General features: G+C 40.6%; 1 protein-coding gene across 1 annotated transcript in view; it reads left to right on the top strand.

Annotated features, from left to right (window-relative positions):
- Positions 1 to 20659, top strand: part of LOC111236575 (transcription factor SOX-6-like) — a 130130-nt gene that overhangs the window by 20150 nt on the left and 89321 nt on the right. Inside the window, exons 2-3 of the mRNA XM_022765364.1 lie at positions 299 to 369; positions 8352 to 8402. Of these exons, the coding sequence (XP_022621085.1) occupies positions 8368 to 8402 (35 nt within the window). The 5' untranslated portion in view covers positions 299 to 369; positions 8352 to 8367. The remainder of the gene's footprint in view (positions 1 to 298; positions 370 to 8351; positions 8403 to 20659) is intronic.

The following is a 20659-nucleotide window of genomic DNA, read 5'->3' on the forward strand; positions in this document are numbered from 1 at the left end:
GTGGAGACTCTGACCCTCAGCCAACAACACTATGGCCCCAATTCTCTTCCTCTTGTTCTGTCTCTGTTTGTTCTGATGTAGGTAAATACAGTTATCTCAGACCTTTGTTGATTTTAACTATGTCCCAAAGTCACTCAACTGGAAGCTATTTAAACACATTGATAATATTTAAATGTTGTATTTTTTCTATTTTAAAAGTAATATTTATACAGTAGATCTTTATAATAACGATACGATGTTGCATTCAAGGACAAATTGAAAATAGCCCTTTCCTCTCTTATTTGTGCTTACATTTCAGGTTATTTACATGAATTCAAAATCAGCCGACCAGTGATCGCTGGAAGCTGGGGATTGAGTCTTTCAGTTTTTGTAAGTATCAATTTACCTCTTCAGCTGTTTCTGTCTTGCCACATGTCTCATACACCCCTGCTGTCTTTCACCCACAATGAACACCTGCATCAAATGAGGTGGACAATTGGATAGGCACACAATGTATGCACAATTAAACAGTTGTATAGGCACAAAGTTACAGATAAACCTTTTAAACATTAGATCCTTCAACTTCTTTTTCTTGCATTTTGCTTTCCCTTCAGTACTGTGCTGTGATTTTTTTCCCCCCTGTCTCCTTCCTTCACATTCTGTTGCTCCTGTGTGATATGAGCTACCTCCTTGTGTGGAAGTTGCAATTTTAAAGTCAAATCAGGCTTTCTAGTATTTATTAATTGTAAGTCTTGACATGCTCCTACACTATAGGAAAAGAAAATCAACCTTTTGAAATTCATTTACAGGTGACACTGGTCAAAAATGTGAAAACTTGATTGCTATTTGCTAGAGCTAAGCATTAAGAATAATATGAAACTATCCAACCTTATTTTGAACATCTATCTATCTATATGCATGTATGTATAAGTGGTCGTATGTCAGTATAAAGTGGTTTAAGTGAATTTTTTCAAGGCAATACAGTAAGACAGTTGCTATGAAAGGTGGCATTTTGCTTTAAAAGAAACAGAATAGAGAGTACTACAGTCCTCTCTGCATCAATATAATATTACTTTAACTATCTTTGCTCAGCTGCTGCTCATGCAGGTTTTCTAATAAAAATGTATCATAGATATTAAGCAAATAAAGGTGAGGAACTTAGTTCATATTATTCTTTTTTTTCCAAATGTCAGTTGGAGATATCCTGGAAGTCATATTAATGTGGTTGAGAAGCTCTCCAATAATAGCAGGGAAACATCTCTGAATTCAAAGTTCATGGCCATTTACCATTGTTTAATCATGCCATTTCTTCTGCTCTGGCGAACACGCACCTGTCTACCAGCGAGCTGACTCTGCTGCTGCATGTTAGTGCTGCTGAGGTTGTTGTGAACGGCTTGAACTTGTACTACCACAGTCAGTCATCACTCAGGTCACACTGTACACGGTTCTGTAAACATAAAAGCAGAATATAATGAATCAAACTTACTAAAATATAACACATTACTGCGAGAACTAAAAAATGCAACCAATTAATGTTAAGAACAATACTAGCTAACTGGTGTGAGCAGGTCTTATATACCTGATCATTTACTCTATCAACCTACTGCAGCACCTCTTTTGAAATTCTCCGGGTCATTTGAGATACCAGATACTGGATGATATGTTTTGTAATGATATAACATCAACTAGCAACCTTCACTAACAGACAAATGAATAAAAGATGCTAAAGCAAAGATCCCAGCTGAGTCATCAGCAGAAGCTGTGTGGTCAGCCCTCCAACATGGATGATTGGGTTTAGGTGAAAAATTAAAAAGGAATATGTTCAAAAATTGCATCCACGTAACAAGATATGATTGATGTACTTCTGCTGGTCACCACCTGTGTGTATTGGCTCCTGCTGGTCCAGCTAAAAATGCGCCTCCTCAGGTAGTCAATAAATTGACCCCTGAAGTTTTGATTATAAGGATTTAAGTCACTGTAATGTTATCGGGCATCTGTCAGTATTTGTTACAAAATAAAATACCACATGAAGCCCTGGTGGGCTAGCATTCATTGCCATATCACTCCTCTGAGACATGCAGTTGGATCCTCGTACAATCTGAAATCTAGATCCATTGACCCACAGCTTTAATTAATCTCAAAACATGACAGAAAGTAATTTAGTTTGTGTCTGGAGTGCTTATAGTACAAGTTTAATTACACTCTTGCAATGTCATTTGAAAACACCTGAGGATGTGTTAGACCATGTGAATAGGCACACACTATACACTCTTTGTTATTATGTGCCATTCATCTAACAAGCAACAGCAACGTAGTCTGGCGGTTCTCAGCTCTCTATCGATGGCACCACTGAAGAAGAGAGTGCTGAGGAGCCATTTGGTTAGAAATTAAATAAACTGCACTTCACCATAAAATGAAAATGAATAACCTTTGAATGGTTATTCCTCATCTATTATTTATCAAATGGGCCTCTTCAGTCCGCTGACCCTGCAGTGATTATGGTCAAAATGTTTCTGAACAGAGACCGCTCGACCGCCTTACAAATATTTTAATTTCATCAGCCTCAATTACTTCAGAGGATCCCAGTGTGAATTTGGAAAACTAATTGTTGCATATTTCATTACCTGGCAAGAATGTGGGAAACCCTCCTGAACTTTATCCATCTTCCTAAAGTCTGCATTCAATTAATAGCTTGCTCTCTGTATTACTCATGAATGACCTCATTTTGAAGTGCTTAAACTAAAATATGCTTTAACTGTGCTTTAACTAATTTGTTGAGGTTGGGTGTTGTCTGAGCTCTCTTTACAGTTGGTGATGAGGTATGGTCTATATTAAACCACATGAAAAGGACGTAACCGCTGAGTTTATTACTATTAATTATTATCATTATTATCATTATTATTTTAAATTATTTTCTGAAGGTTTGATGGACTTTTTCATCCTCCTAAGAATAAAAACCTAATATGGATTTGGCTGCTGTCCTGCTTCTCAAGGTATCTTCCTTAGTACTGCAGGACAGCGTTTCACCTAGTAGCTATATACAGCAGAAAACAAGACCAAAGAACATGCCATTAATCTTCTTGCTACACCAGCTGTGGAAAGTAATGCATAACTAAAAGTCCGGTAAAATGAATTAATGATTTCAACCATGAACTTTTCTCCCAAAACGCCATGAATCGTCTTTAACTGATAATGCACCACGACCCTGGAGTGTGAAATCCCTGTTGCGTTGAGAGTAGCCAGTTAATTGATTCACAAATTATTTAAAGTTTGTGGTGCCCAGGGGAGTGCTCGGCTCTAATGACAGCCCATTTTGAAAGAGTTGAAAAACTCAGACAACCCAGGCAAGCCAGTATTAAATTGTAATGGTAAGCTAACAAGTCTAATCTACGCCCCAAGAAAAGAGATGGTGTCCAGTATTGTGTTGCTAGATGGCGGCAGCTCAATATTCTCTTTGAACTGGGATCTATCTCATCCTAAATGGAAGATTTAATTTGTTTTTCTCCTTTTTTGGCCTTTTATTCTCTCTTCATAGAACATTAAGGAATCTGTTTTTAATACAAATGTCAATTTGCAAATGCCATTGCTTCTAAACTTGGCATTTGTGTCATTTGTCTATCAGCATGACACTCATTGTCGTGCTGATGGACAAATGACAGCCATTAATCGGACATTAATTTTCTGTTGACTCCAAAACTAATGGAGGGTTTGACTGACTCGGACAGGGGTAAATGTTGTTACCTACAACTCTTAAACAGACTGATGAGCATTACACTCTGTACTACCTCTGTGTTGTGTTAGTTAAAATAAAAGCTGAATGTAAAGTCGGAAATCAGATAACAAAGTAGAATAAATAAGTTCAGAACGTTTTGTTGTGATAAGACCTAGATGAAGCGGTAGCCGGTCACTCTGTGCAGAATAGGCTCATCTAGTAGCATACACACTGTACGCTCCTTTGCTTTTTAGTTGGAGTTGTTGGATCTCTGTGTTAATATCAAGGAGCCTCTAATCTCGGCCCATTAGCAACTGCTGTCATTCAGACACACGGTGTCGGCCTGATTTAAATAAAATGAAATGAAGATGGTTGTTTCTGGTCCCTTGGCTTCACTCATTGCCATAAACATATGCTCTGTGCCCCGCTTCTTTCCATCTTATTTATGACTTTAATTTGTTGTGTGGGCTGCGCAAGAAATCAAATTTAATCCAATCCTCCCAGGGACCCTGTCATATAATAACATGGTAATTTCTGTGTATCCTTTTGAAAAATGAGGAAATTAATTCTTCCTGACATGTTCTAATTATTCCAGTGTGAACGGCGGATGGGCTCCCTCCTTCCTCCCCATCCCCCCACCCCCTAAGTGTCAGTTGCCGACGGGTGGCGAGGTGCTAATGCTGACCAGCAGCGCGTTTAATTTGAAACATGAGCAGACACCTTTCAACACACCTTCCTAATGCTGGAGTGGCTCACACAAATTAATTCACTACTCATCTGGCAGCTCTGACTGAGATATGTGTATGTATGTGTGTATGTGTGTGTGTGTGTGTGTGTGGATGGGGGGGTCAATGGGACACCACTGCCATTAGTAAAGGTAACATAAGGTGTGTGTGTGGGGGTGCGCTACACTGTAGGTGTATATGCATATATGTCTGGACCAGGTATCGCCATATTTCATGTGACTGGGTGTTGAGTTGGCGTAAAGCTGTCTGTTGGGATGTTGGGAGTGCTTGGACAGCTTTTTTTTCCTCCCTGGATCTCCCTCTTCTCGAACCAACAGTACCTTTTCACACATCCCACTGCTCCACAGAGAGCTTTGAAAGGCTTATTTAATTAGACTGTCATCAGCCAGTCTTTAGCTTATCACTTCAATTTGCATAGGGACACTACTGGCGGAGATGTTGTGGAACAATGATCTTTAGTTTCATGTACAAGAGTTAAAAACTTATAACTGCCTCTTACATACAATGTCATTTAGAAAATAAAAATCAAGCTTCTAAAGATCCAATGTGATTAATAGTAATAATAATAATAATAATAGTAATAATGATCTTGACAATTACAAACTGAGCTTGAAAATAAGGCAAGATATTTTAGTAGTGTAAATTTTGTAATAAAATGTTTGTTATAAAAACTGGCACTGACCTGGTGTGATGGTGAAATATTGTTATCATGGAAAACAAAATTGGTTAATAATTACAAAGGCTGAAATCAAAATGCAAAATAAAAATAAACTGTATTCTGAATTTTGCCAAGACTAAGTCTCTGTAAGTCCACTGCACTGTATACATTATACATACACAGAGAAGAAATGAATTTCCACACTAATTATGTACAGTATCTAAGCAGCTGAGACAGGAGGAGAAAAAATAAACAAACAAAATTTACTGAACTTTGGAGTCGGGTTAAAACCGCAGAACTGTAATTGATTTGGTGTGTGTGTGTGTGTGTGTGTGTGTTGTCTCTGGGTTGTAGAGCAGAGGGCTCATAGCCGTGGCGTCATGGACGAGGAGAAGAGAGCATAGCTTTGTGAGCAGTGGGTGGGTCCCCACATGACTCAGAGAGGGGAGAGGCGTCAACATGGCCGCCCGGCCCACAGGGATTAAAGTGTCCCCCCCTCACACCCTGCAGGGTTAATCACTGCCATTTTGGATCCATGCAGAGGGAGCAAATGCACTCTCCATCACTGTGGAAGAACTGAGACATAAGCCACCAGTTAGGCTGCCACTGCAGCAGCTCTGTGGGTAGATGTACTTCATAAGCTTGTTTCCACTCAGTACAATAGACTGTTTTGAGCCTGGGTTTATTTGTCTTAAGAAAGTTGGAGTTGGATCAGCACAGACTGTTGCTCTCTGTATCCTCCTCTTTGGATATTGCTACTTTTTCTCATATGGGTTTGTTTAAGAGATACACCAAGTAACCTGGGATGTAGTTACTGGTAGGATCTGTGTAGCTAACTTCTATGTCTCACTGTGTGCTGCGCACTACGTGAGCCTGTTAATGACTGAAGGCTGAGAGTGCCGTCTCGTGCCAAGACCCACATGGCTGCTGGCGGTGCATTAAATCAGCAGTCAATTTGACTGGAAGTTTGAAATCTGGGCTAGGTTAAGGGGATGTGCTGAAGCCGTGTTAATAGCTAGCTTGTTGTCCATATGGTACTGCTTTAATAGAGCACATTTGTTGCAGATGGTGGGAGACTTGGTTAGGCAGAGGCAGCTTTTGGCAGAGGCTCATTCTTCGAAAGGGCTGCCGTGCTGCTCAGACTGGTCCAGGCCAACTTAGTGATGCCCCCCCCCCCCCCCCCCCCCCCTTCACCGAAAAGCCTGCCCTTGAATTGTGGCCTAACCTTAATTTAAAGACATTTTTGTTTTTTGTGTTCGTAGAAGAGCAAATACAATGTGCCTCAGTCACTTTTTCCCCGAGTTTGGTCATTTGCTCTCCAAACTGCACCGCTGCTTCCATAGGGTAAGTTCAGTTGTTTCTGACCACAATGGGACTGTAGACAGCAGGCACAGCTGAGGAAACACAAGCACACAGAGAGTGAAAGACCAAGGGTTATGGAATACGACCAAAGATAAAGATAGAAACATAGCATGGCCTAATCTAGTTCATTTTCTCTCCTGCTACTTAACTGTTTTAGCCCGCTGAAGCGTTCAGGTGCCAGTAAAATAAACACACATTCACATGATAATGAAGAGTGCTCTGCTCATCCTGTGACTGGTTATATATACATTTGCTTCTGCATCAAACTCGAGACTGTTTTTATTCCCTTAATTCCTGATCAGAGGTTTGCAGTATGTAAATATGTACTAGAATGTGGTTGCATGTACTATAAGTTCAGAGTGAACTTACATTTGTGTTGTGGATTGTTTTAGTTTGTGTGCGCCTGACGTAGAGTATGTGTGCTTTTTGCACTCAGAGAAGTGAGGAGACACGCTTGATCTGCTCTGCACTGTTTGACGGTTGTTTTCTCACGTTGTCACTGGCTTGGTGTGCTGTGGCGTGGGGATGGTATTATGTGCGCTGGGCCCAGCTGAGTGGAGAAAAGAGCAGAGCTGCAGCGCCCCTGGCTATGCCACTCCCGCCTCCCCAGACACCTTATTGTGAGAAAAGTCTCGGCTGAGCCCTCTGGGCCTTGTGGATTCACTGCCTCGCTAAGTGCTGGCCAGACTGAAAGGCACAGTGTCCTTGGGCCCAGCTCATTCTTTCCATTCTCTCAGAGGCTTTGTCTCATAAGCCAAGAGAGCAAGGGGAGAAAATGCCAAATTACACCCATGTCACTAAAACTTAAGGTGTTTAAGGGCTGAGATGTCATTTGCTGTTGTGTTTTGTGTTATTCACGATGCTGTGCATGAAGCAGTGTTACAACAGAAGAAGTTCAGAAAAGAGTATTTTTCTTTCCATTGGTGTTAAAAAGTAGTGATTTTCACAGCAGGAATTTTGATCCATGGACTTTATAGCTGTTGAATTTAAAAGTTATGAAATTGAATAAAAGGACGGTGGAGAGATGAAATGCTGAAGTGAAATTACTTGTAAGAATGCTGAAAATATATTACACTGGCTGAATATCTTTATAAGGCTAGTTGTGAGATCTGAGATATTTAAATTTCAACCACTGACAAAAGTCTGTTCTCTAGAGTCGCTGCTTGTTTTTACCACTTAAAACAAAGCACATGGAAGTACTAATCAATTTCCAACCAGTCTTAACACAATAAAAGTGTATAGTATACAGACCAATAACATCGGTTAATGGAAACCTGTTGTAAGTAATTTTTAGCCATGTGTCTCCACTATTTTGTGGGTAAGGCTTCTGAACGACCCCTGCAAGTGGTGACATCATGACCACATCCTTTTGCCTCATTGGCACTGTGAGTCCCAGCTTGGGTCCCCTGCGGCTGGGCTCCCAGAAGCCACAGCACCCTCGCCACACATGGGCTGCAGCTGGACCACCGTTGGCTACTCTGAACCGACTGGGGCTGCTCTGGGATCTGTGGTTACAGTGCTGGATGTACATGTATATATCTGCACACAGCCGTGGAAAAAGACTGTATAGAGATCAGTAGGCAGAGTTTATTTGATGCAAACATATCATCAGGCTTTCAGTGCAAACCGATGTTGTATGCAAATCCACTCCCTCGATGGAGAGAGGTATAATTAATGATGTCAGTTCATAAAAAAAGAGGATGGGTTCGTAGCCATATTTCTGCTTTAATTAAAGACATGCCTTATTATAGGAGGACGATGTATGCTCTGTGTTTTTCTTTTTCTTTTCCTCCTTCTTTCTCCTTTCCCTCCTTTCTCCCTTCTCTCCTTGTTCTTCTTCTTGATTATCACTCGTTTCATAGTGAAAATGGTTCTCTGTGATTTTTCCTGCCAGAACCCCACACGCTGACATGGAGGGCTTTCTACGTAGCAGCTTTTTACTGAGGTTAGTTACATTTCTGTTGTTGCCATTTAGGATCATAGGTTGGGCAGGGGTGGTAGCGGGCTAACAGGGGTTAAACTTTCTGACACATTGTTAGCTTTAGACTTTGTCCTGTGTGTGCGTGCACGTTTGTGTGTGCGTCTGTATATTTGAACAATGTCAAACATGGATTCTAACATATTTACCCAAGCTGTGTGTTACGGTTGTGTTCATGTAGTATGTGACTGGCTGGCATGCTCACCCTGATATCCTCCAGTCAGACTGAAAGCACACGTCAACAACTTGAGGGACACAGACACAGATGTAGATGAGCTGTTCCCCTTTGTTTCCTTCTTCTCCCTTTCACAGCTTTAAGGATCTGCAGATCAGGCTTTCTGTGTCTTTGCACTGCATGCTTTTCTCAGACCACTCTCCCCATCTGCCCTCCCTTACTAACCTCCCTAATCAGGGATGCAGGGGCAAGACAGTCGCTGGCATATCGGTCCTGTGATGTGCTGTTGTTTCCTGTTGTGTTCTGTGTTTGTATTCAGCCTAACATAAAGATTTACATTTTTTGTCTTTGCCCTTCCTGTGATTCTAATTAAAAATTTGTGCTGTCATTACACACAGAGGAAGTAAATAAGAGAGCGTATTTACCATTGGCTCCTTTCCTAGTCAACCACCTTCTCTAGGCTCCAGTGTTGCTCCCTAATTAGGGTTGGCTCATTAGAAGCCACAGCAGCAGCATCTGCCTTTCAAAGCTGCTGTCAGCCAAACTTTACTAAAGCTAATGAATCCTCTTTGATTTCTTTTTCAAAAGGTCACTTATTTGATTAAATTAACAGCATTTTTTTTTCTCTCAGAACTGTTGGGGGCATTTTAAAAAGAAAGGACAATTTGATACCATTACTCTCACAAGTCAAAGTGTAATGGAGGAACTCAATAGAAAAATCTCTCATGCATTTAAATTTATTTTATTTATCTTTAGAATCCAATCATTTAAAATGGTACTAAAAAGATGATTGAGGTCCACATTATAAAAGTTCAAGAAAAAAGAGAGTTGACTTCTGATAGAATTGAAATTTCGACCAAAGTTAATCCTGTAGAATTATATTGTGTAAATTATATGCACAAGGACTTTTTCACAAAGGCATATCTGGCTGTTAACTGAAACTTTTCATTTCAATTAGAATAAATTGACAAAAGCATTTATTACTTACATATGAATTATATATAATTATATATAATTCTTTTACTTACTGTCTTCTGCAGCTAACAGGTAAAACATATAATGCAAAAATGTACAGTATCTGCTTTATCTTTCATGGCATGGCACCAATTTATTTGGTGTGGTATCTCTGCAGTGGTTTGACAGGAGTTATTCAGGCATATAGCATGTTACATTTTTGAGAGTGCACTGCCTACACTCATTTCCGCTTTCTTTGGAGTAAGGCTACAAAGTGGATGACAGTGTTTAACTCTCACCACCTGTCGAAACCAGTTTGGTGGATAACTAACTGTAATAAAGATGTGCTGTATCCTGTATGTTGAAGTGGGGTGGGATAGTTAAGGCGGCTGGCAGAAGCATAGCTCAGATTCACCATGGATATTTTTTACGTCCAATCCCACATGTAAAAAAGAAGAGAGAGAAAAAAGAAACATGACCCCTGACCTTGGCTGTTTCTCAGCAATTTCCCTTTGTTCTCGGAGCTGTGAGAAAACACTGTGATTATTCAAAGTAAACACATTATTGCGCTGCTGATCCACATCCTTCTGTCAATGTCTGTTTTAATTAAAGGAGAAGTGCCAGTAGAAAGATATCACGCACACTGGCTGGAGATTGGAGGCCTCAACAATCAGGCCAAGATTAAAGGCAGGCTTTGCTTCAGGGTTAGCCCTTTTGCTTGGATAAGACTTGTCCTGGAGTGGGCTGTGGAGTGGGGGTAGGGGTGAAAGGGGAGAAAAGGATAGAAACAGAGGTTGGATGGATGTGGCAGTTAGACATTCCTCCAGTGAAGAATCCCAGTATCTTTTCTCAAGCAACTGAATTAGGTCAAAGGGGGCTTTCTGAACATGCTCTTACATTTCTCCTCCAGTGTGCAGATGTTATTGACTTTTTTATACTATACGTCGTATCTCAGTAGCACACCGGATGGGTTTTTCATTATTGTAATGAGTCATGAGTTTGGTTTTGAGTCATACATACTGTGAGCTTTAATAGCTGTAAAAAGTGCTTCCTAATAGCACCTGAGACATGGCCATCGTGAAAAATACATCAAACTCTTCAGATGTGATGGGGAAAAAGTCTAAACTTCATATTTTACGTACAAGTCAAAGCCTTTGTACTGTCTCCTAATAATAATGCCAGTCTGTTTAAAATTCCCAGTGTTTCTAAAACTAATGCAAAAGTTCTCTGAACTACAGGATACAATGTGCACAGCGTCTTTAATAGACAACTATTCATGCTTGTGTTATTGTAAGCCTCTTTGTTGAAGAGAAGATGTGTTTTCAGTTTAGATCAATTTTTCATATGTTTATGGAAGACGTTTAACAGGTTTTTGTGTGTGTAGTCAAAGAGACTGAGAAAATGAGAGTGAGAGTGAGAGTGCGAGAGAAAGGGGAAGGAAGAGAGACAGAATACAGAGATGTGTACACAGAGAGGGAGAGAGATAAGTAAAGGAAGAGAGAAAGAGAGAAGGGGAGAGAGAGAGAGAGTGTGTGAGAGAGAGAGAGAGATGTCTTCAGTCTCTGTCTACTCCCAGTGGGCAGGACCTCCCCCTCCATTTCTGCCATTATTTGATGTAATGAAAGGAGAAAGTGTGTAACATTGAGATTGTTAATTAATTTAGTCTAACAAGATGAAGATAAATGAAACCCACTGAAGGTTGACTAGGCTAAGGGGCCCACTTAGCATTCCTCCTGCCCTCCTGCTCTGTCTCTCTCACTCCTTCACAATGGAGCACAGCTAATAGGTGCAGCACCGTGTTTGTACAACCCCGCTGAGCTCTCACCCAGTAAGTTTAGATGTGGAACTTTTTGACAAAATATTTTATTTTCAACCTCTATTTATCATAATCTACTCTCAGGGATATTTTAATTTCCAAATGGCTGAGCTGCATTTGTAATGCAGTTAGTTTTGGAGCATAGATATGCAATTATCTAATTGAGTCATCTTGGCATGTTAGATAAAGCTCAGTTGACATACATGAGTAGTGAACTAAACTGACTTTTTCTATCCACACATAGAAGCACTGGTCAAATATAAATACATTATTATTTCTGGAACACCTTGTCACCTTATAGATAACAAGCACACCTTTTATTATCGTCTGCTAGAAATCAGTTATATTTTTGTCTGAGATGCAGGGAGGTTATATAAATGGCCATTCTCTCCAGCAACTATGTGGCCCCTTTACATGAGTCTGTGTGACTCCCAGCCTTTCACCATATGAATGGTTCTTCTCTAATACGGCTTGGGGGTTATTTGAGCGGCAAGACAGACAAAAAGCAAAAAAGGACATTTTTTTTTTTTTCAAAGCCAGACAGTTGTCTTCATCCACAGCCCTAACAAGCAAATCAGTAGTCTATCGAGGTCTTTCCTCTGTGGACACTTTGTACAGGATCTTCATGGCAGCACAGACCAATCATTATGGCACCCATTCTTTGCTCCCTTAGTTCTCAAGTCATCAACAATGGGTTGTTGATTGTATGAAAAACACCAGAACAATCATGTCCTCTGTTTTGTTGGCACGGCAGTGTTTTAAAGTGCAATCCCAGATAATATCGTCATTATTGTTATTCTTGGAGCAGGCCTCAGCAGAAAGAAGTAGCTGCTTGCAGTACGTCATTATTTCGTAAATTTCGATTAGCTCATCATGCTGTCTCCTGGCAAACAGAATCGTAGCTAATTAAAAGTGAGTGAGCACTCCTGCCTGTGACTTAAAAGGTAGCACTTGATAGGCTGTTAATATGAAAAAAGTGGTAAAAAAAAAAAAGGATTAGAGCTGTTACCCTGGTAACTCCAACTTCCATCTGCACGGGAACAATGAACTTGTGTTCCTCCACCACCTATGCTTGAAAAAACAGAAAGCAAGGAAGTGAGTGTTCTGAAAGGACAAGACCCTTTTTAACAACAAAGTAGGATCCAGGCCTAATAGGCTCTTTGGTGCGAGTTGTTAGGCGAGCTCACTGGGGGATAGAGGGGCAGAAAGGTCAACGTGTAATCCTAGGACAGTGAAAGTCGTCCGACGCTTTTACAATAGAAGTTTGTTTCGTGGAGATTATGTGCGTTTATATATAATACATATATATACATATATATATATTATATAATAATTATAATAATTGAATAAACACAAACAAGATGCCAGAGTTGGACCAATTAGATAGAGCTGTCAGAAGCAGTTTGAATTCTTTCCTGCATCTCTTTTACTGACACAACTGACAGCTGCATAAGAGCATTTTTTCAGCTTCTTTTGTATTTGTCATTTCCATTAAACATTCAATGATATTATAATCTCAGTATTTGAGTGAAAGCATGAGAGAAGTGGTGATACAAGTAATGGTTGTCATGAGTAATTCATTTCCATGACATTGTTTTTATTTCAACCAGCATTAAAACAAGTTTCTAAGGAATCACAAGAAACGTGTTTGATGGGCTTATAGTTAAGAGCTGCTAAAGAACTGCTACTCTGAAAGGGAACGCTCCTGCTCTAAAACCCTGTTGAGTTATAATGATCCATGACTATGGAGGAACAGTATGTGTTTCTCTTTGAGTTTTATGTCCCTTATTACAGCTGCAATACGTCTGCTCACATTAAGCTAATTTATGGCTGAGGCCAGCGTAACAGCAGTACAGGTTAATGAATTTGGCATTACTAATTAAACGTTATTGAGGGATGAATATGAATCCTGTGGTCGGGAGGGACAGCGGAGAAAGGGGGAGGAGAGGGGAATGGGAGAGAGGACTTTTCTGCATCCTCTCTTTTTCTCAGTTCCTCCACTGGGTTGGGTTTACAATAAGTAAGACATGAGAAGCGAATATGAAGACAGCACAGCCTTTGAGGTGAAATGGAGGACAGTTTTATTTAAGTGCAATCCCCCGACAGAATACTTCCTCTGATCAGGTGCGTCTGAAAAGAAAATTGTTTATATGATTGTGCATACCTCCACAGAATGTGTTTGGAAAAATAAAACACTAATATTCCAGTGTGAAAGGAAATAATACCTCCAAAACCAAAAGCAAACATCTTAGCCATTTTTTCCTGTATTTGAATTTCTGTAATTGCTGTGAAGTATTTCAGTGTAAAAGGATAAATGAACAGCTAAAGCGATTAAACACTCCCATGTAGGTGAGGACCATTCTGTTCAATGTAGAGAACATGTCCCTTTTCACACAGTTGTTGTCAAGCAATTACTTCAGTCACCTTTTGAAAACAGGAATTTAAAGGCCACAAAGTACAGTCTACTCAAGCAAAGAGGGATGATGGTGACAGTGTGGAATATTGAGCAATTATTGAACTGCCCGCTGACGCACACTCTCCAGGACCAGGCTATGAGTGTGTTGAGGAAAACAAGATAAATACTTTCCCTGGATTTTTTTTAACACTTGTCCTCAGTGTAAAGAGTTACACAAATAAAGAAACAACATAAAAAAGCACGTCAGTTACAGAGTGTAAACATAAACTCATATTGAATTGAATTTATTAGTTAATCATACTGAAATTCATATTGAAAGTAAGTGCAGATAAGAGAAAAATGTTGACTACTCTTAACCACTTTACAGTAATGACAACACAACAAAAGTGACCAGTAATAGATGAGTATTTAAGAAACTATGTGGTAACACAGATGAATTGATAACAATTTCATATGTGAATTTAAAAGTGACTGAAAAATTTAAAACTCTATTCAAATTCCCTTATTATTATTATTTTGTAAACGTCCACAAAGCTTCCCAGTAGGCTGTTCAAAGCTTTCACCTCCATTGAATTTTACCTCCTGACAGAGACATTTTTTGGAGCTTGTTATAATACTGTTGTGAAGCACCCCTATTTCTTCTTGTGTTTATTGTTAGTGGCTTCTGTACTATATGCACACTTAGAATCTTATTTTTCCTGCCGCGCTTTCTCTACTTCTCTTTCACTCACTCTCAGAAGCGCCTCTACACTCATGTCTGACATACTCTCCCTGAGAGCTAAGCCTTTCAATTTAGATTTCAATTATCATGTTAGTTTTGTGATTAGACTTTAGTCCTCCAGGAATCAGACCTCTCTGCTCCTCTCTATTCCACTCTATTCCACTTCCCCTGCAATCACATCCCATCTGATGAATTGCGCATATAATTACGGAAGTTATTGAATATGCAGATCACTGCTGACTCTTGGTGTGCGGTTCATAATGCATCAACTCTAACTGTATCAAACAAGGGTCTCTGATAAAGACCCACTCTGATAATGAGAGAGGGCCAATGTATGCTATTAGTTAGAGATAACAGACACCACAAAGGCTGAGACTCAATTAAAACAAAGCCATGCTATAATCTCTGTGACTCTGGGACTCAGTGTGTGTGTTTGTGTGTGTGTGTGTGTGTGTGTGTGTGTGTGTGTGTGTGTGTGTGCCCCTAAACAACACTCAGACCAGGGAAGGGACTTGGCACTGGGTACAGTCAGCTCTACCATTACAACCAGCACAGCAAAGACCAGTCTGAGTGGTCAGCCAGCCAGTGCACAAGGTGTTTATGAATCAACCAACATGAGGTATTTCCCCCATGTTACAGTATGTTGCTACCATCGTCTTACACCCCGTCCCATGATGCAATCCCTTAGAGCTTTTCAAGAGAGGGGAGTGAAGCACTTTACAGGCACACCCACAGGAGGGGGATGTGGGAAATTTTGAAACTTTTGATAGCTTTTAGAGAGCTTTCTTGGCTCGCAAGCAAAGAGAAAAAGGTCTCTCATGCTATAATTTTTTGCATTTTGCTGTCAAAATACTTGGGATTTGTTACTTGCTCTTCAACAGGTCCAAACCTAGAATGGATTTTTTTCCACATAAAGCTAGTCTAATATAGTTTCTCAGCTAAAGTTTCAGACACAATTGAGAATACAGGGAAACGGAAGAAACCCTGCTCCTGTATTTTTAGCCTGTGGTGTAGTGATGTAGGTGCCATTTATAGCTGATATGCCAGGCTGATGCTGGACGGCTGCCCTGCTGACACCAGAAGACAGTTTATAGACCGTACAAACCGTGCAATCTCCAATACACAGACCTACAAACAAAATGGGCACAAAGGCTGGCTTTTTAAAACATTACATCATGCTATATGTGTAATGTACAACACACAGACTACATGTTTCATTCACCAAGTAACAGACATAATTAAATTAAGCAAATAAAATGTATATGAATTTTACAGTGACCTACTTAATTGATGAAGAGAGGTTGATATTTTTATATTTTAAGATTCGTGAGACATGGCGACACATTGTAGCCATCTAATATGTGGCTCTAAAGAAAAAAGAAACACATGGGGGAGTGCCCTCCGAAATATACGATGCAAATATAAAAACACAAACATCATAAATGTTTAGCAAGAAAAGAAACACAGGAGACTGTCTGGTAACTGTGGGGTCAAGATTTTGTTAGGATTATTCATAAGCAATTTTCCCTATAAATGTGTTAAAGCCACTGAATTGAAAATCCATAACTTATCTTTAAACAGAAATAACACTAGCATCATTGATCTGGTATGTTATGAAATGTAGTTACTCCTCTGTTGCCCCACATCCTGTGGTCACAGTAGCAGGTATTAGAAGCATGGCTGGTGCTGGATCTTTTTCACTCTCATGGCTGTCTGTTGTAATTAAGACTAGGAGTGCGCTTTTAGCACATTGCTCTGTGGCACTTTACCCGGTTCTATGTATATTATTAGGTTAATAGGATTGAACATGTTTACACCAACTGTTAGCTTAACAGGAGGTCAAAAAGGTGTCTTAAACTTTGTTAAGGGGCTTACATAGGGGCTCAAATGGCATTATAGTGGCTGATTAATGAGCCTAGACACTAACAGAAAATACACAAGTTATGGTCTCTGCTTGTGTTCAGTGTTAAATGCCTTAGTGGTCTGTAAAGTAAAAAAAAAAGCACTAAAGGGCATGGTTTGCCTAAGTGGCCAATGGGATTTGACTGCCCTTTACTGTAAGGAGTGTGTTGCAAGTGCAACGACCTTTGTCAAGTTCCAGCTATTGTTTGCAGATTGGTTACACACTCTACAGTCTGTGAAAGACACATCTGCTACCTTCAGCTCAGTGGAGAGCAGGCAGACAGTTGGGGTTGAGGGTTAGGTGTGTAGGTGTGTTTGTGTGTGTGCGTGTGTGTGTGGGTAGGTAGGTGGGGTTCTCAGCTACCCTGTTATGCAGTTCAGCTACAGTCTCTATCCCCTTATCAAATATTTGTCTGGCCTTCACTCCGTTTGCCTTCCATTCTGTTTGCTTTGTTTACTGAAATCTATCTCTGGTGGATTTATAAAGTTTCCAGAAAGTTGTTTTCAGTTTTTTTTTCTTTGTTTGTTTTTTGTTACATAATATCTGTGTGCATGTATCTAGGGGTGTTGCTGAGGGTAGCGTTCACAAATTGTATAAATTTTTTATTGTGTCTTGGCGTTATGTTCGTAATATTTGAAGCTGTTGAGGATATTTTCCCTTTATTTAAGAAATGTCACAGCAGGAATTGTTGTTTGATACCACAGGAATATAAAATTGTAGATCAGCTTTACAGAAAATTCCCTTGTTTTTAACATCAAGTATAAAACCATATTTGTTTAATGTGTTTTTGATTGATTCCCTGATTGAGATCCAAAGGGTGGTCATAAATGTTTTGGGACAAAGGGTCTCTTTGTGTGAATGGGGCCCCAGCTGAAATAGAGGAGTAGTTTGAGATTACCAGATTATTTCCTACTAGCCCAGTGAGTGAGGCGAGGCGAGCCGCAGCCCTGCACCGTGCTGTGCTGAGGCTGAGCATAATGAGTGTGGTGGCAGGGAACCACAACAGAGCCGAGGCAGAGGCTGCCTGGGAACCAGAGGCCCATGGCCCACAGCCAAACACACACACACAAATCCTGCCGCACACTTGTGGCTTTTTAAGAAAGCAATTTAGTTAATGATTTCATTTTGAAGCACTGTCATGATGCATGTGTCTTCTGAGCGAGCCAGCAAAAGAATAAAAGAGAAACTAACACAGAGGAAAAGGTATTAGTAAACACATGCTTCCTCAGACAACCACAGAGAAAAATAATATGCAACCGAGCATAATGTGGCATTTGTTGTGAACTCAGCACAAAAATCACTTGGATGATAGATTGTGGAAGGGAATATCACTTGTAGCTCCTGCGTCTTTTTATGCAATTCTCTGGACAAATGCAGAGACGAGTTGAAGCACAGTACGAGTGGTCAGACACATGGTTATCAGCAGACTGCTGAGGCATTTTGTGTTTCAGTCAGCATCTAATCCACTACAGTGCCTGCTATCCTGGAGTGGAAAAACAGCGCAGTTCTCTGTTCAACCATGTCTGTCAGCCCTCCGATTTTATTAGCGCTATGTTTCGCATTCATTTACTCAGGTTTTCTCAGTGCCGGCCCATGAATGAAACCATCTTAGCATTGCTAAAACAGCCGCTTGTACATGTCTTCTGTGAATCAAATTTTTGGGCAATTACTCAGATCAGTGGTTAGGGTTTCTGGTTTTGCTCTTCAGATTTCATTTTTTCTCCAGTCTCTCTCTTTTTTCTGTATCAGCTGTCAATCACTCATGGTAACTTCTAACCACCTCCAAACAGAGCTGGGTGCCAGCCATTCATTTAGTCCTTCACTTTTGCTCGGCTTCTTCCTGTCTAACCTGTCAGAATGACACACACTGTTGACCAAGCTTTCTATTCAGCACTGGCAAATTAATTGGTTTCAGTGGTTTAAATCAGCAATCAATGTCAGTTTCCCAACATAATAAGCCTTAATCATAAATCTTTGAGGTGTGGCTTGCCTGACCCCTATTCATCATGGCTCTGCTAGATGGCCTCATCTGGGTGGAGCAAATGAACTACCCCTGTTTTGATTTTCCAATTGACGTGTCACATGAAACTTGGCTACTCTCTCCCCTCCCCAATTCTATCCTAGCCCTTCTTCTCACAGTCCTTAAAAAACACACAAGGGCCCAAAGACAAAGAGGGAAAAGAAGTCCAGTTGTCACAAGGGGAGACACATTTGTGTGCCTTCCCTTGTGTGAGAGTGCCCAATGAATACCATTAATTTATTCAGAAAGAGAAAAAGAATAGCAGAAAAGAAAAAAAAAAACACTAAAGAAGTAGAGGTGGGTCTAACTGTAGCTAATGAGCTGTTGTCCCTCCAGCCTGTAGAATAAGAATAGAGCAGCTTAATTACAACAGTGTTGAAGGTAATTTCCTCATTTTTCCCCCTAGCTACAGAAATCTATTTATGAGATGAGAATGAAAAGGAACAAAACTGCTTTTCTTTTCTGTAGACACTGCAAATTTGTCAATTTGGTGACCAGGACTTGTGAAGCGTTCTACATAAGGAAAAAAAGAAACAAACAAGGATAGTGACGGAGAAAGTGGGCCACTGTGTGTCGACATTCCAGATGTCCAAACCAACGGCAGTTGTACCAACCCCAGTGCTGCTGGGCACTGAAGTTGCCAATGATGACCTCATGATGGCAAGACCAAGGGCTGAGGCCCATAGTTCCCCTGCCATACAGTACAATAACCCACCCCCCACTTTCATAAACCATTCAGAGTCACCAATACCCATGCTTTTCCTGCTCTCTGCAAAATTGCTCCTTCAAATGCTATTTTCCCTGAGTATTTGGACAAAAGACTAACATTGTGCTGCTTTTTAATTTTTTTTTTGCTCAGAGGCCTTGCTTTCTTCTTTTTAAATTCCCCTCTCTGTTGAGATTTCTATGCTCCCTATAGACTTATTGTGCATCTCTTTGGTAACTTGGGATGCATCCCTTCACTTCTGTTTGGCACCCCAAAGCTAGCTCCTCAACTCACTTTTCTGGCAACTGTGTGAGATGTTACACTCGATTTGTTGAAGTGCAGCCATTTGCTGAAAACTCTCCAGTGCACAGAAGAAGTTATCTTTATAAATGACAGAATGGACCTGGCCTGAATAGCGCTTTGTTTACTGTCTTACAAAAAGGGGGCCCCACTCTATATTTCATCTGTCACCGTTGCTTTTCTTTCCTTCAACAATGCTCAATTGTTTCCATGAAAATTTCAGGTTCCATGAACAGGAGAATTCTGTATTATTGTTCCTGCCAAATTCCGATCTCTGTTTTCCTTCTCCTGCTCACAAAGGGCTCATAACTTACTGTCAACTATGAGGCAAGCCACAAAGCTCTACTGTTGCTCAGCAAATAGGGTTGTGTTGGTTGATGGCTTGACTCGCTGTGAGGTTTGCTTAAGTGCAGCAGCAGCAACAGAGGGCTCTTTGGGAACTCCATCCCCCAGCAGGCCAAGAGAAAAAGAGAAAGTAAAAGAAAAAAAAGAAGGCATAAAACAACAAGTAGCTTTTCTTGTCTCAGTATTTTTTTCCCTCTCAGACAGGGAAATGGTTTGGCTGGTGAAGGACACTGCTGAAGTTATTGTCCCACTACTGTTAGTGTCTTCTGGTGTCTGTGTTTCTCTAAAAGTCTGACTCACAACATCCAGTACGCTCCTCTTCTAGTGGATAATTTCTGTTACAGCATGATGCGAGTCCAGGAAAAAGGCCAGTAGTGAATTTTTTGGATGGCCATCCTTCATTTGTGAAAGCATACGCATGAGTGAACTTGTGTGTGTCCTGGGGAACTGAGAGGTTGTTATGCCATCCAGCTCTGAGCTTGTGTCCTGGGATCAGGAAAAGGGCCAATGGCACAGGGGACCAGAGGAGGAGGAGGAGGAGGAGAGGGAGGAGGAGGTAGAGGAGGAGGGGGAAACGAGGGATTCAGAGTGTGAGTGCTCATCGACCCTTCCTGAGTAGACAGACAGGGACACTTAAGCACTCTCACACCTGCATCTGCCTTTGCCTTGTGTGGGGGGCAAGGACACCAACCATGCTGTCATGGCAGCTGCACAAGTGTTTAAAGTGAGATACAAGGCAGTTCCTCTAGTAGCATATTATTGCAAATAATTTACCCTGCAAAGTAATTATCAATGCTCTGCTCAATATGTAAAGTGTGCACTTCAGGTGGCTTGCTTAATTTGCTCTGGGTGGCTATCATTTGAGTGT

The sequence above is a fragment of the Seriola dumerili genome, unplaced genomic scaffold (genome assembly GCF_002260705.1).
Source record: "Seriola dumerili isolate Sdu_G_001 unplaced genomic scaffold, Sdu_1.0 BDQW01000674.1, whole genome shotgun sequence".
NCBI lineage: Eukaryota > Metazoa > Chordata > Actinopteri > Carangiformes > Carangidae > Seriola > Seriola dumerili.